The sequence below is a fragment of the Monoraphidium neglectum genome (genome assembly GCF_000611645.1).
Source record: "Monoraphidium neglectum strain SAG 48.87 unplaced genomic scaffold scaffold00595, whole genome shotgun sequence".
Taxonomy (NCBI): Eukaryota; Viridiplantae; Chlorophyta; class Chlorophyceae; order Sphaeropleales; family Selenastraceae; genus Monoraphidium; species Monoraphidium neglectum.
The window spans coordinates 1-12,759 of record NW_014013033.1 but is presented as its reverse complement, the minus strand read 5'-3'; the positions used below and the strand labels follow the sequence as shown (position 1 = coordinate 12,759).

General features: G+C 60.2%; 2 protein-coding genes across 2 annotated transcripts in view; both read left to right on the top strand.

Annotated features, from left to right (window-relative positions):
• Positions 1 to 967, top strand: part of MNEG_4324 (ligand-gated ion channel) — a gene marked incomplete at both ends in the record, with an annotated part of 4,724 nt that extends 3,757 nt beyond the window's left edge. The window contains one exon of the mRNA XM_014047199.1: positions 871 to 967. Coding sequence (XP_013902653.1) covers positions 871 to 967 — 97 coding nt within the window. The remainder of the gene's footprint in view (positions 1 to 870) is intronic.
• An 8,083-nt stretch (positions 968 to 9,050) lies between these two features.
• MNEG_4323 (T-complex protein 1 subunit eta) lies at positions 9,051 to 11,239 on the top strand (the record flags this gene model as incomplete). The annotated part of the gene is made up of 3 exons (XM_014047198.1): positions 9,051 to 9,071; positions 10,556 to 10,624; positions 10,898 to 11,239. The coding sequence occupies 3 exons, from the start codon at positions 9,051 to 9,053 to the stop codon at positions 11,237 to 11,239; spliced, it is 432 nt and encodes a 143-aa protein (XP_013902652.1).
• Between the last annotated feature and the right edge of the window lie 1,520 nt (positions 11,240 to 12,759).

Sequence of the window (12,759 nt, the reverse complement as noted above, 5' to 3'; positions counted from 1 at the left end):
CCGCCGCAGCCGCTCGCGGCTAGCGCTCGCACGCTTTGGCGGCGGTGGCGGTGGCGGCGGTCCTGTGCAGTTGCGGCGCGCTCAGCGCCCCGTTGACTCCGAGAGTGGCAAGGGGGCTGGCTATGCCTTGGCGGCCGTTGTCGCGCAGGCACGTTTGGCGCAGCGGGACGCGTGCACAGGGCCGCCGCCGTTGGCCGCACTCAGCGCGCCCTGCGACAGCTGGGGAGCGGATCGCAACAGGTTGCAGCAGCGTGAACCGCTGGGCCGCCGCGGTGTCGGGCAAGACGGGGCCGAGCTGAGGCTGGCGGTCAGCGAGCTTACTAGGGCAGGCGGCGCCGCGGCCTCCAACGGCGCGCCTGCCGACGGCGCGGGGACGCCATCAACGCCCGGCTCGCGGCACGGCTCGGGGGCCGATGCGCCGCGCGCCGCCGAGGCTGCGGCGGCGGCCTCTGCACCAAGCGGCGCGTCGCCGCGCTCGGGCGCAAGGGGGACCGGACGGCGGGGGCGGCCGCGGATGCGGCGCGGGGACTCCCTTTTTAACCACCTGCCGGCCTGGCGGCGCGTGCCCGCGCAGTGGCGGCATCGATGGCAGCTGTTCAATGCCTTCGTCGACGAAAACCCGGACTACGCGGACTCCGTCGCGCACGCGTGAGGGGTGCCGGGCGCACGGCGGACGCGTGGGGCCGCTCGCGCTGGGCGCGCAGTGCTGTGCAAATGCTGCTTGCACGCGGTCGCGGCGCATTCGTCCTAGTATTGCCTGCCCGGCATCCACCTGCACGTGGCCTTCGCTTATAAATCGCCGCCCTGCCGACGCTGTGCTGACCAGCAGTTGACCTGAAAAGTTTACCCCCTCTTCATGCTCCGCTGCAGATTGAACAAGTGGGTGGCCATTATTCAGTTTTTGGCCTACAATCTGGCGGTGTTCGTCATCATTGCGGTCGCGTCGCAGTACGGCGCCCGCTCATAGGGGTCGTACTGCCAGGCGCCCTCTTTAGTGTGCTGCATGAGCTGCAGCCGGCACCCAATGGGGCATCTGCGAGCCAGGATTGCCAGCTTTGACCTCTGAATAATCCCAGCAATTTCAAGACGATCACTTTGAATTACACTATTTTGAGCATTGGTCTTGATGCTTGTCAAGAGACTTGTGGATGTGGAATGCTCGATGCAAATGCACATGCCCGGCTCACTATCTCCGGCCCCGTCCTTTGCACATGCACCCTCAATGGCGCCAGCCTGAGCGCACGAGTGACGGCCTGCCGCGGCCCATGGCCAGCCAAAGCTTCGCGCTTTGCGCGCCCTCTTACCTCCTATATGGTAGCTTATGCTGCCTTTGCCACCAGCTCGTCAGACTCCGCGATGGCGGCTTCCGCACCGGCAACGATGGCAGCTGCTATCAGTTGCAAGCCCCGGGCAGTGGGACACGGTCCCTGATGCCACTCTTTACACAAGTGATGCACGTTATAGGTGTGGCCTCAATGCACCCCCAGCTGACGCACCACAGGCCAGCATCAAGTATCGTCAAGCATGGCGCTGCCTTGTTGCCCCCTATGCATGTCCATGCCCCGTATGCCCAAGGAGGCTTTTTCCAGGCTGCGATCTCGGATACTGCTCGCGATCAACCCTGTGGGGCTCCATAACCCTGCAGGAAGTAGGGAATGCTGGCGGGTGCGTTGTATTGGTCATAACCGTACTGCGCGCACGCTGCAAGCGCTCTCGCCGTTGCACAGTCCTCCACGGCCGATGGGGGTTCTGGATATGAGGCATTTATCACAGCGGGCGAGGATGATCCCCCCGCTGCGAAAGAAATCTGCACCCAATGGTGTGGATGAGGGTGGCACAGATTGTGTCCTGGCCGGGTTGGGGTGTGCATGCATGCAGTCAAACTATTACTCATAGGGGCTAGTAGCCCCTTCGAGGCGACGCTTTGCAGCGTGTCGTCGCCTTTGTGTGCCGCCCTGTCGCCGCCTTTGTGGACTCGTGTGTGTATCTTTTGTCGCGTCGGGTGTTTGTGTGTGTTTGGGTTGTTGAGTGCTGCTGTTGGCGGTTGCCGGTGCAGTCTGAAGGCAAGGCAAACCCGCCCGAGAGATGATGCCGGGATGTTGATGATGATGATGATGATGATGATGATGATGATGATGATGATGATGATGATGATGATGATGATGATGATGATGATGATGATGATGATGATGATGATGATGATCCTTCGATTTGATTACTGGATCGCCGGTGCAGCTGCTGCTAATGTTTGTTGAAGCTGCCCTGATGCGTCGTGTACAAGTCCTGCCTAAGTTGCCCTTTGGTACGGACGCCTGCATTTGGTCTCGCATACCTCAACACCTCAAGCTTTGTGGGTGCGCAAACTGAACTTCATATGCCATGTCGGCCCCATGCAGATGCTCTCCTGCTTTGCTCCCAGAGTGGTTCTGACCACGGTAGGGGTGCGCTGACTTTGTGATGTGGGGTCGACCTCGCTTGCTGTCGCCGCCGCACCACCGCGCCAAAAGCATTTGTTGTGGTCAACCAACAACCGCCAGGCAGCTTCCCCCGCACGATGCGTGCATACAACATTGTAAATTGCTGTCATCAGTCTGGCAAATGCGGCGGAAAATGTTCTTTTGCCAGGCAACCCCTGCATACATGTTAAACCGCATGTACAGCCTGGGTCGGCCATCTGCAGTATTCCTGACCCAAGCTTGCCGTCACGTGCGCATAGAGCAAACTAGGTCGTTCACCCTGCACCTGTTCCAATTTCTGTAGTCTTACACCTTCTTGCTGTTGATTGCAACAACAAGCACATGCAACTACTTCACAAACGCACATGCTCCCTTCATGATTATAAATAATTTCTGCTGTCAAATCACACTACATAGCATGAGAAACGCAGTCACACACACTCGACTGGGCGGCAAATGACCACATGACAGCACCTATATCACGCCTAGCATCGAAGCCTGCAGCCAGGAACAATGTTGAAGTGCCTCATGGGAAGCTCCGTTCGCAATGAGCCACCGCTGGCTACGTGCGAGCCGCCTGACGCGTCGCCGCCGCTGCCGTCACCGACTCGACAGGTGCAGAGTCCTTGAGCCGCGAGGCCACCTTGGGCCCCGACTCACCCACTGCGCCGCTGGTGTTTGCAACGCAGCTGCCATTGCCGCTCGCAGGCCCCGCTGTGGTCTCCGCTTTCCCGCCCAGCGCCGCTGCACCCATGCTCGCCGGGCTGTGTGTAGGCACGGCCGCCGTGGCGGGGCCGGGCGCCGCGGCCGCAGCTGCCCAAGTCTTGTGCAGCTGCCGGTGTCTTGACACGCGCCACCAGCCTCCCAACAGCTCTTGCCTCGACGCCGGCCTGCTGCACCGCGCCTGCTGCTGCTGCTGCTGCTGCTGCTGCTGCTGCTGCTGCTGCATCCGGCACGGCTAGGCGTCCTTATCAAGCATGGTGTTCTTTGGGGCATCCCCGTAGGCAGTCGTGCCGCAGCCGCGCGCCACCTCGGTCTCCCTCTCCGCATAAACCCTGAACCGCGGGGCTTCGCATAAACCCTAACAATACTGCTACACCCAGCGCAGGGCCTTGAACCCAGCATTGGTCAACAGCTTGCCCGCGCCGCGCATGCCACGCGACGGCGCGGGCTACGACCATTTGCCCCCAGACAGGGCCCCCGCGCAGGGAGGCCCCCGGGATGCGCCGGTCGCCGGGTCAGCTGCTGCAAGCCGCTCGTGTGGTTAAAAAGGCCGAGATGCCAAGTGCCAGGCCCGAAGCCGCGAACACCAGACCCTCAGTTCTTTTAGGGTGACCACAGTTACGGCACCCCCGCATGGTGATCGTGAGTAGCATGTCCCCCGGGCATCAGGTGGGGGCCCTAGAGCCCCGACCCGCGGACCCGGGATCATCCATCCCCAGACTCAGGCCAGCAGCCCGCATCTGGTTTGCTGGCTTGCAAGGCTGATGCCTGGGCAGAACGCCTGGCTGTGCCATGACCCGTTGGTTTGCAGGTGTCTTCTTCGCAAGCAGGTGTGGGGACGAGTGCGATGCGCAGTGAGCAGGCATGCAGGGCTGGCTCTGCATACAGCAAATTGCAGTTTGCGCCTTGCAGCAAGGCTGCCGCTGCGCACGCGCGCAGCGTCGCTGCTGGTGCAGCGCGGCGCACCGCACGAGCGACATGCACACCTGAGGATCACGGACAGCATCGCTGATAATGATTCTTGTGTGCTGCAGGCTGTACGGTAGTACACACGCGTTACTGTAACGCACCAAAGCGCAGTCCGACTTAAATTCTGCACCGTCGCACCAAGCTGCGGGCCTCACCAAGATCCCACAAAGGAGCCGCGCACGTATATGTTACAGCTCCCGCCACATGGGTAGCAGACTGGCTCGTGTTGTCTCTGTGGGACAGTATGCTGTTCAGATGCTGCTTGGGCCGTGCTTGCACCGTGATCCTAGAAATATTATAAATACATAGACTCGTGGTGTTCGTTCCAAGTGTGTAATGATAGTTTTGCGGTGATAGTCTCGGTTTTGATGGTTCATGACTGGTCAAACTCAGCATCTGGAAGGGTGCTAGAGAAGTCCGCGCGCCGTGGGTACGATGGGCGGGCATGTTGTGCGTGCAATGGGCGGGCAAGATGTTGACTGATTACTCCCTGCCAGCTTTCGGACGGCGGGGGGGGCTGTCAGTCAGAGCCGGCGGCGGGGCGTGCGGGGGGCCAATGGGGGGCGCATATAGGTTTTTGGGGCGCGTGCGAGCGTTTGGCAAGGCCTGAGAAGGCATCGGCGGCCTGGGCCGCGCGATTTCGGCACGCATTCATTTCGGTCGGCGGCTGAGTTTTCAGGAATCATGCTGAATTGCGACAGCTAAGAGTGAGCTGCTGCATTGATTTACATCAACATGGTCACAGTGCCAGCACCTTTCACATTTACTCCCTGCACTGGATAGAGTGAGCAGGTGACCCCAGCACGCACTGGTAGACGTGTGGTTCAAGCAGTGCTAGTGAGGGGAGGCTGCAATTGCAGGTGACCAGCCCATCTGCGAAGCGGTGGTCTCCAGGAAGCAGCAGACCCTTGGCAACAAGTGCGCCCTGCGTTCACCCCTTTGCAACGTATTGCATGCATTATTCAAGAAAGACAAGGATGACAAGCTTTTGCATGTTGATTTACGGGTGATGATTCATGGACTGGGGTGTATGGCAAAGACCGTGCTCGACAAATTGCACCCATCATCACAGCCAGGTGCGCCTGCGAAATCCCAACACTGGACACGAGGTCATCCTTGTTGGAGATGTGGTGGTGTCTGACTGGCTCTCAAGGTCACCACATGGGTGCCTTCTGCGAAGCGCAGTGCCGATGTGTCGGAAGGGCAACAACAGCTGATGCCAGCTGCCAGCACAACCGTCGTTTTTTCTCAATGCGGATGGATGCTGGATGGGACACATGAATGATCATAAGAAGCATGTTGATTTTTAGTCCGTGTGTCCGGCCTCGCAACGCACTCAACCTGCACAACTCACCACAGATCACCCGAAACACCGGCAGCCCGGGTTAGAGTGTAGCGCGACTCAGCCGCATTGCACAGATCAATTAGACGGCTCGTATGGCTCACAAGCAGCCGCACGCCGAGTTCGAGTTTTTCGGCCCGCATGGGCTTCACCACAGGCACCAGGTTGCGCCCACTGTCGCTGGGGTCTCCTGTACACGCACATGCGCATGCTGTTTGCCTTTGCCCCTCGTCACCACCTTTCTGCAAACCGCGATCAAACCCTTTCCGTCGCTCTGCTTTCTGACGTTGCGCTCTGGCGATTCTTGATACGAGTCCCGACGGAATAGGCACGGGCAGAAATACCCCTGTCGCTCTGTGCACCCTGCTGCTTCCGCACACGCACTTGCACGCACTGCGCAATCCCGGTGAGATGGCGACGGCGAACTTCGACTTTCAGGTAGTTGAAGCGTTTCTATTAGATAATAGCCTGGAAAAGTTGAGTTTCTGTATACCCCGTGCATCAAGCATATGGCTGAGTGCCACACCCGCACTCCTCCTGAGAACCAACAATGCACGAACATGCACGCAACAACCAGCTGGCCATTTCGCGCCTAGGCACCGGCGACCTGGCAAATTGGTATTTGATGACCAGGCACTCTTCTGTCCGGGCCACATGGCGTAGGAGGACCTGCAGCGGGTGGCAATGCCGCGGGTAAAAGCGCAAGCACCGCTGCCTTGACTGCAGACGGCTGGGTGGACTCTTGGGGCTACGGTCCAGAGTCCTTTTCCGGCCTCCTCACTGTTGCTGCGTGTCCATCAAGCTGTGAAACCCCTATGGTTACGCCTCTTTAGGACCTTCGTGGGCCTCGCTCCCAGGGTTGGCAGTGGCGATCGTGCACAGCGACATCGTGCGATTTGCGCAGTGCCCTGTCAACATACTCCCCCGGCGTAGCAATTCGGCACAACCCAGGGTGACGCCGGGTTACCACCCCTGACCCCGCACAAGATACGCGCGCCGCGACGACCTGGCACAACCTGGCGCAACCCTCTGGGTTCGGCAGGTTTACTTGCGAGGCCTTGCTTTGGGGTGGGTTGAAAGCAAAAATTTCAAAGGGGTTTCCATTGAACTGTGAATGTTGAACAGAGTTGAGAAGCCGCAAAAGCGCCAGGGCGCCCATCCACCACACGGGCACCGAATGGAAGCCTTGTGGACATTGATAACGCATCAAGGCATCCACCAGAGCATGCAAGGTTGAATTGAAGGCCTGACAGCTCCTGAGCTTGGATGATGTTCTGCTTGTTTGATTCACAACCTCCTGTGGGATATCATGTATCATTGAGTGAAAACATTCAACAAGCCTGACAGTGAAAGCAATGCAGATCCAAGAGGTAAATGCACGTAACCCGAGCGCCATCGAACGCTGATGCGCATGCATGCAGGCTCGGCAAACACAACAACTTCGAGCCAACCTGGTTTGCTTGTTGTAATGCAAAGAGCTTTCGATTGTCTAGTTAAATTGAAATCAGAAAACATATGCACGGAATTGTTTCGAGAGCAGCAAGGCAATCCTCAACATCATTGCTGGTACCAGCACAGGGCCTTGAACCCAGCACTGGTCAACAGCTTGCCCGCGCCGCGCTGTTAGGCGACGGCGTGGGCTACGACCATTTGCCCCCAGACAGGGCCCCCGCGCAGGGAGGCCCCCGGGATGCGCCGGCCGCCGGGTCAGCTGTTGCAAGCCGCTCGTTTGGCTGAGGCCTCCAGTGCCAGGCCCGAAGCCGCGAACACCGGGCCCCTACTCCCTTGAGAGACCGCATTCACGGCACACCGCATTAGAAGCCTGTGCAGCATGTCCCCCGGGCATCGGGTGGGGACCCTAAAGCCCCGGCCCGCGGACCCGGGATCATCCACCACAGACTCAGGCCAGCAGCCCGCATCTGATCGGCTGGCTTGCAAGGCAGACGCCTGGGCAGAACGCCCGGCTGTGCCATGACCCGTTTGTTTGCAGGTGTCTTCTTCGCAAGCAGTTGTAAGTATGTCCAGTGCACAAAGAGCAGGCATGCAGGGCTGGGACCACATACAGCAATCGGGCGCCTTGCAGCAGGGCTGCTGTAGTGCCGTTGCAGCATGCGGCCGCTGCTGGTGCAGCAGAGCACGGCTCACCGCGTATGAGGCATGCGCCCCAGAGGATCTGCAACAGCAGCTATTCTTTCAATGTTCTGTCTTCTGCAGGCGTAGCACACACGCAGTAACACACAAAACCGCAGTTGAAATCGTGGACCATTTGCAAAAAGTCGAGGGTCTCACCGCGAGCCCGCAAGAATGATAAAAATGAGCGCGTTGCGCCAGCTCCCACTGGCAACTCGCCGTGATAGCTGTTATTGGACCTGATCAGAGTGCTGTTCTGATGAAGCTTGGGCCGTGCTTGGGCATAAAACTGGGTTATGCTGTATACACATCACTTCATTTGCATTGTGGATTTTACCAGTCCTGACTCAGCAGTAACAAGGGTGCTCGCCGGCGCTAGCTCAAGTGCCGTAACCACTGGGTGCGCTTAGTGAGTGCCGCTTGCCGCCACCAGTGCGATGCCGAGACCAAACCTTGCCGTGCGGGAACGGTTGCATGCTGACACCTCACTGTTTATCTGCACATCACCTGACGCAGGCACGGCATGTGCGGTGTACCCAGCAGCTGATGACGAAAAGCGCACAACCAAGCAGCGACGCTGGCTGTAAGGGCAGTCCTGCTGTGCGCCAACAGCTGCACGGGAGCTCACCATTGCAGGCACGGAGGTGCTGAAAAGCAAGTGATGCTACAGCGAGCAGGTGTGATGGACGCATGCCTGGTCCGTGGCGGCCGCGAAAGCCCAGAGCACGAGCCGGCGGGCTCTATGGCGTGGGGAGCGCCGGTGCAGCCTCTGTGGACGTAAACCGAGTGGGCGGCGACCACTCCTGCAAGGACTGCAGCATGAATTAGGCATATGGAGCCTGCATCCTACGCAGCAGCAGCAGCAGCAGCAGCAGCAGCAGCAGCAGCAGCAGCAGCAGCAGCAGCAGCAGCAGCAGCAGCAGCAGCAGCAGCAGCAGCAGCAGGACGGGGCTGACGTGTCGCGGACAGCAGCTACAGCCCGCAGACCTGCAGGATAGGGTGGGGGGGGGGCAGGTGTAAAAATGCAAGTAGGTCCAAAGCGCGGCGGGACAACAGCAGCCGTCTGCAGCGCCGTAACCAACTCAACAGGTCTTATGGCTGAGTGGAAGCAGCAGTTGCCGCTGCCCACGGCAGCGGCAGGAGGAGTCAAAGGAGCGAGTGTAGCATGTTGGCGCAGCAGCATGCGTCGCCCGAGCCAGTGAGCGCCTTCCACACTGACGGCTCACAGGGGAACGGGCGAAAGAGCGGCGACCAGCCCTGGGCCCCGGTGGCGGCGATCACTGGCTACGCCGCGTCCTTCAGGCCTTTCCCGTGAGAGCTTGCGGCGTACTCACAAGCAGACAGCGCTCACTGCAGGGGGTGAGTCGCACAGCCACATGGGGGCTGCAGGGTTGTGGGCGTGTGGCGTGCGGGGTGCGGCACGTCCCCAAATGGCGGGGTTATCTCTGCCCGTAAGTTGCACGTGCTGACGACGCGCACCTCCCTGCCCACTCCTTGCCTTGCCGCCGCGTGCCTACCATGCACCCCGGGTGATTGGTGTGGGCCACTGTCGCAGAAGCGGACGGCGCGGCCGTGTCGACTACCTATTTGCATGCTAGCAGCGGCTCAGGTGCTTCAATAACGCAGCCCGTCCCTGGCGCATCCCTGCCCCGCTCTCGCTGTTGCGGCGCCCTCGCCCCCGCGGCTGGCCTCGCTACAAAACGGCCATGATCCCCTTTCCGCAGGATGCCCCCCTCCAAAGTGAATCAACTCATCAAACACTGCTTTCCTCCCTGTTCCTTATCCCACTAGTTATGATTTTGCCTGACAACCCACACCCGGCGCAACTGCCGCTGAAGTTGCATCCCCTGCACCAAAATCTCAATCCATTGTTGATGCAGAACTGATTAGTTCTGGAGCCTCATGAGGCTCCTCCACAACAAGCCGCCAAGTACATTGACAGCGGCGTGCAGGACGCTACGGGTTGCTGGAATTTTGACAGTTTTGCGATTTCCGCCGACTGAAGCTGGCGTAGCCCAGCGGGCGGTGATAGGTGGGCCAGAAGAGGTTTGGCGACGGGCGCCGCTGCGGTGTACTGAGGCGGCAGCGCAGCACTAACGAACGGTGTCTTGATCGAAGTCGCCTTGTCCCGAGTGCTTGCACAGCTTCAGTGCCGACAAACAGCACAGTTTTGGGCACGTGACTTGTGTGTGAAATCTGTCTGTCTGGTTTGGTCGTGTGATCTGGAGAATTCACAACAGTAACATCCGCAGGGTGGGGCATCTCTCACATACAGCAGCACACATGCCACTCAACAAACACACACACACACGCGTGTCACCCCCACGCCGCCCACTCTATCGTCGCCTTGTACACACGTGCGCGCCACAACGGGGTGCTTGCATCGTGCCCAGGCGTTGGTGATGTGACAACTCTAGACTTGACGGCTAAGGGGGGTCTCCTTTGCGAGCGGCGCATCACAGGCAGACCTGCAGCGCACGGTCAAGGCCGCGGTTGATGATGAGCGGGCTTCCTGGACGGCAGCGGGCCGGCTGACTGCAGGCAGGTGCTAGGAGGCGCTGGGACGCCACCTGACGAGAGCTGCGTGGCCCTTGCTGTGGTGTAGAGGCGTGACAAGCCATGCTTTTGGAACCCTTGTGGTCCAACCTCAGGAGGCGGCTGTGTGTAGTTGCAATCAGGGCAGAGCGCCCCAATCCTGACGCACTTGACGCACTGGGGGTGGCCTCCGCTTGCGGCCAGCCTCCCGGGCGTTCAACGGGACTGCACTCACTATCTTTCAGTCTTTGGGGTCCCCCACCCTTGAATGCTACACCCCACCAACCATTGTCAACCCCAGTCAAGCCAAGGCGGACCGCTCGAGACCCCCTTTCAAAAGCAGTTAACCACCCCTTCCTACTCTCTCCTCGTCTCTCCCCCCCCCTCCCCGGGGCCCCAGGGCCTGGATGCCACTGACGTGCACAACAAGCTGCGGCAGGAGCACGCATTGCAGGACGGCAACGGCAAGGTGCGCGCCAGAGTGTCGGCGGCAGCGTCACGCCGCCTCCAGCCTGGTCTTGTTGCCCTAAGGCCACTCGTGGCCGGCATGCATGGCCACTGCCTACGCTGCGCTCGCGCTTGCAGCAGCGCCTGATCAACGCCCAGCTTTCTTTGAATTCTGCAAGAACACCGTCTTTCAGGAGTGCACGCAATGCGGTAGCAGCGCTGCAAGCCGTAGAACCTGCATCTTTCGTGTCTTCTTGCCCTCACAACCCCCACCTCGCAACACAACATGCAACAGAACTTTGGGGCGGACGTCAACAACGGCGGCGTCTGCAACACGTTTGACTCATTTGTGTGGAAGCCCGCGCTGGTCAAGATCAACGTCATCCAGTCAGCCACCGAGGCCGCCTGCCTCATCCTGTCGGTGGACAAGACCGTGCGGAACCCAGCCAGCAAGGCGCCAGACGTTGCGGCGATGGGCGCCGGCTGCGGCGGCACGTGCGGGTGTGGGGGCCGGCGGCCGGGGGCGCGTGTGCCGCACGGGACAATGACGCTGGGTGCAAGCAGCCTGGCGGCGCATCTGGCGGCAGGGGTGGCAGCAGCAGAAGGGCGCGCCTGCGATGTGACATGCGGCAGATGAGGGTTGCTCACTGGGTGCGCCCATCGCTGCACATTGCATGTCATTTTCCCTTGATTTCAGCCCTGCTAGTGTGAGGCGGGTTTGCGGTCATGGTGGATTCAGTTCTGTGCTTGGACCGATCTTGGGGCAATGCACACTTTCTTTGTGCTTTGCATGCTGGCTGCCACACTTGAGGGCCCTGCAGGCCTGGTGTTGAGGAAAACCTGTCTAGGAGGGTCACGGTAGGTACTTTGCCGCGGGCAAGCCGTGCCAGCAGTCACAATCACAATCTATAGACAAACGGAAACCTCTCTGGCATCGTTTGTAGGCTCACCCTATCCATCACCTGTGTGTACTGCCGCACTCCCGGGCTGCCCAGCAGCAGTGCCCGGCGGCAGCACTCAATGCAGCCATGGCCGTGTCCTTCCCAACCGCTCCTCATGCAACATTTTACAAAACACCTGATGTTCATTACATGTAAGCTTGACAAAACTGAATCACGAGCGGTCATTGTACATCAATTTTTTCCATTCCAAATTCACAAGGGTGTGTATGCCACGAAGTGCAAAGCAGGCAGTACTTGAGACCAATCTACCCCATGGCTGGGCAGCTCCTGTGCCACCCTCCGTCACCGATTTGCTAGGAATCCGGGTATAGTGTTCCACCCTGCTAGATTTCTTTGTGCATTCAAGACACAAAATGGGTTTGTTGACTGGTTTTGCTGGGTAGCAGGCGCTGCCTGCGCGACTCATTCATGACACCGCACCACATCAGGCCCTCTCCGCGCTCCATTGTTGCTTGCGTTGGGCAAACAACAGCCCTCTGCAAAGCCACTCACTCCTGGCACTCCCAATCCAATTGCATGGCCATGCCTCAACATCCCACTCCTGCTGGTCAGCCGCCCCCCCCCCCAAAAACACAGAGTGCTGCCTCCACCTGTCCCACAGCTCTCGCCCCGCCCGCCTTGTGCCGCCCCCACCCCTGCCGCCAGCCGCTCACGCGCTCTCCTCCCGCGCCTCTGCCAGCAGCGCGGCGCCCGCCCTGTAGACGGCCTCCGCGGGGCTGGGGGCGGCGCGCGAGGCGAGGAATGCGTGCCGGCCCGTCAGGATGGCCTCCTCAAACAGGTCCCAGGGCTGAGGGGGTGGTGCACGAGAAGCGGGGGTGGGATGGGCAACGAAGATGTCGGGGCTGCACAGCTGAGGGGGGGCATGTGACTGCAGGTGTTGCTGCTCGGAGGCGTTAGTTTGGGTGGTGCGCATGGACGCGTGTTTGCTCGGGCAGCGGCCAGGTAAGAGCGATATGAATCTCCCAGCAGGCAGCAGGGCGGTCCTGCAGCGCGGGCCAGGCTGCCAACACCATGCGGCTTATACATTGCGGGTGCCCGAGCCACCAGGCAGGGCTGGATGGGCGGCGCAAACGCGAATGCACATGCGCCCACCGCTCGCAGCGCCTCGCTCGTCCATTCCGCCAACCAGGGGACGCGCGCGCGGCCCCCTGGCCCTCGCCCTCTGGGCCCGTGATAAGACGCTGCATGCAGCCAT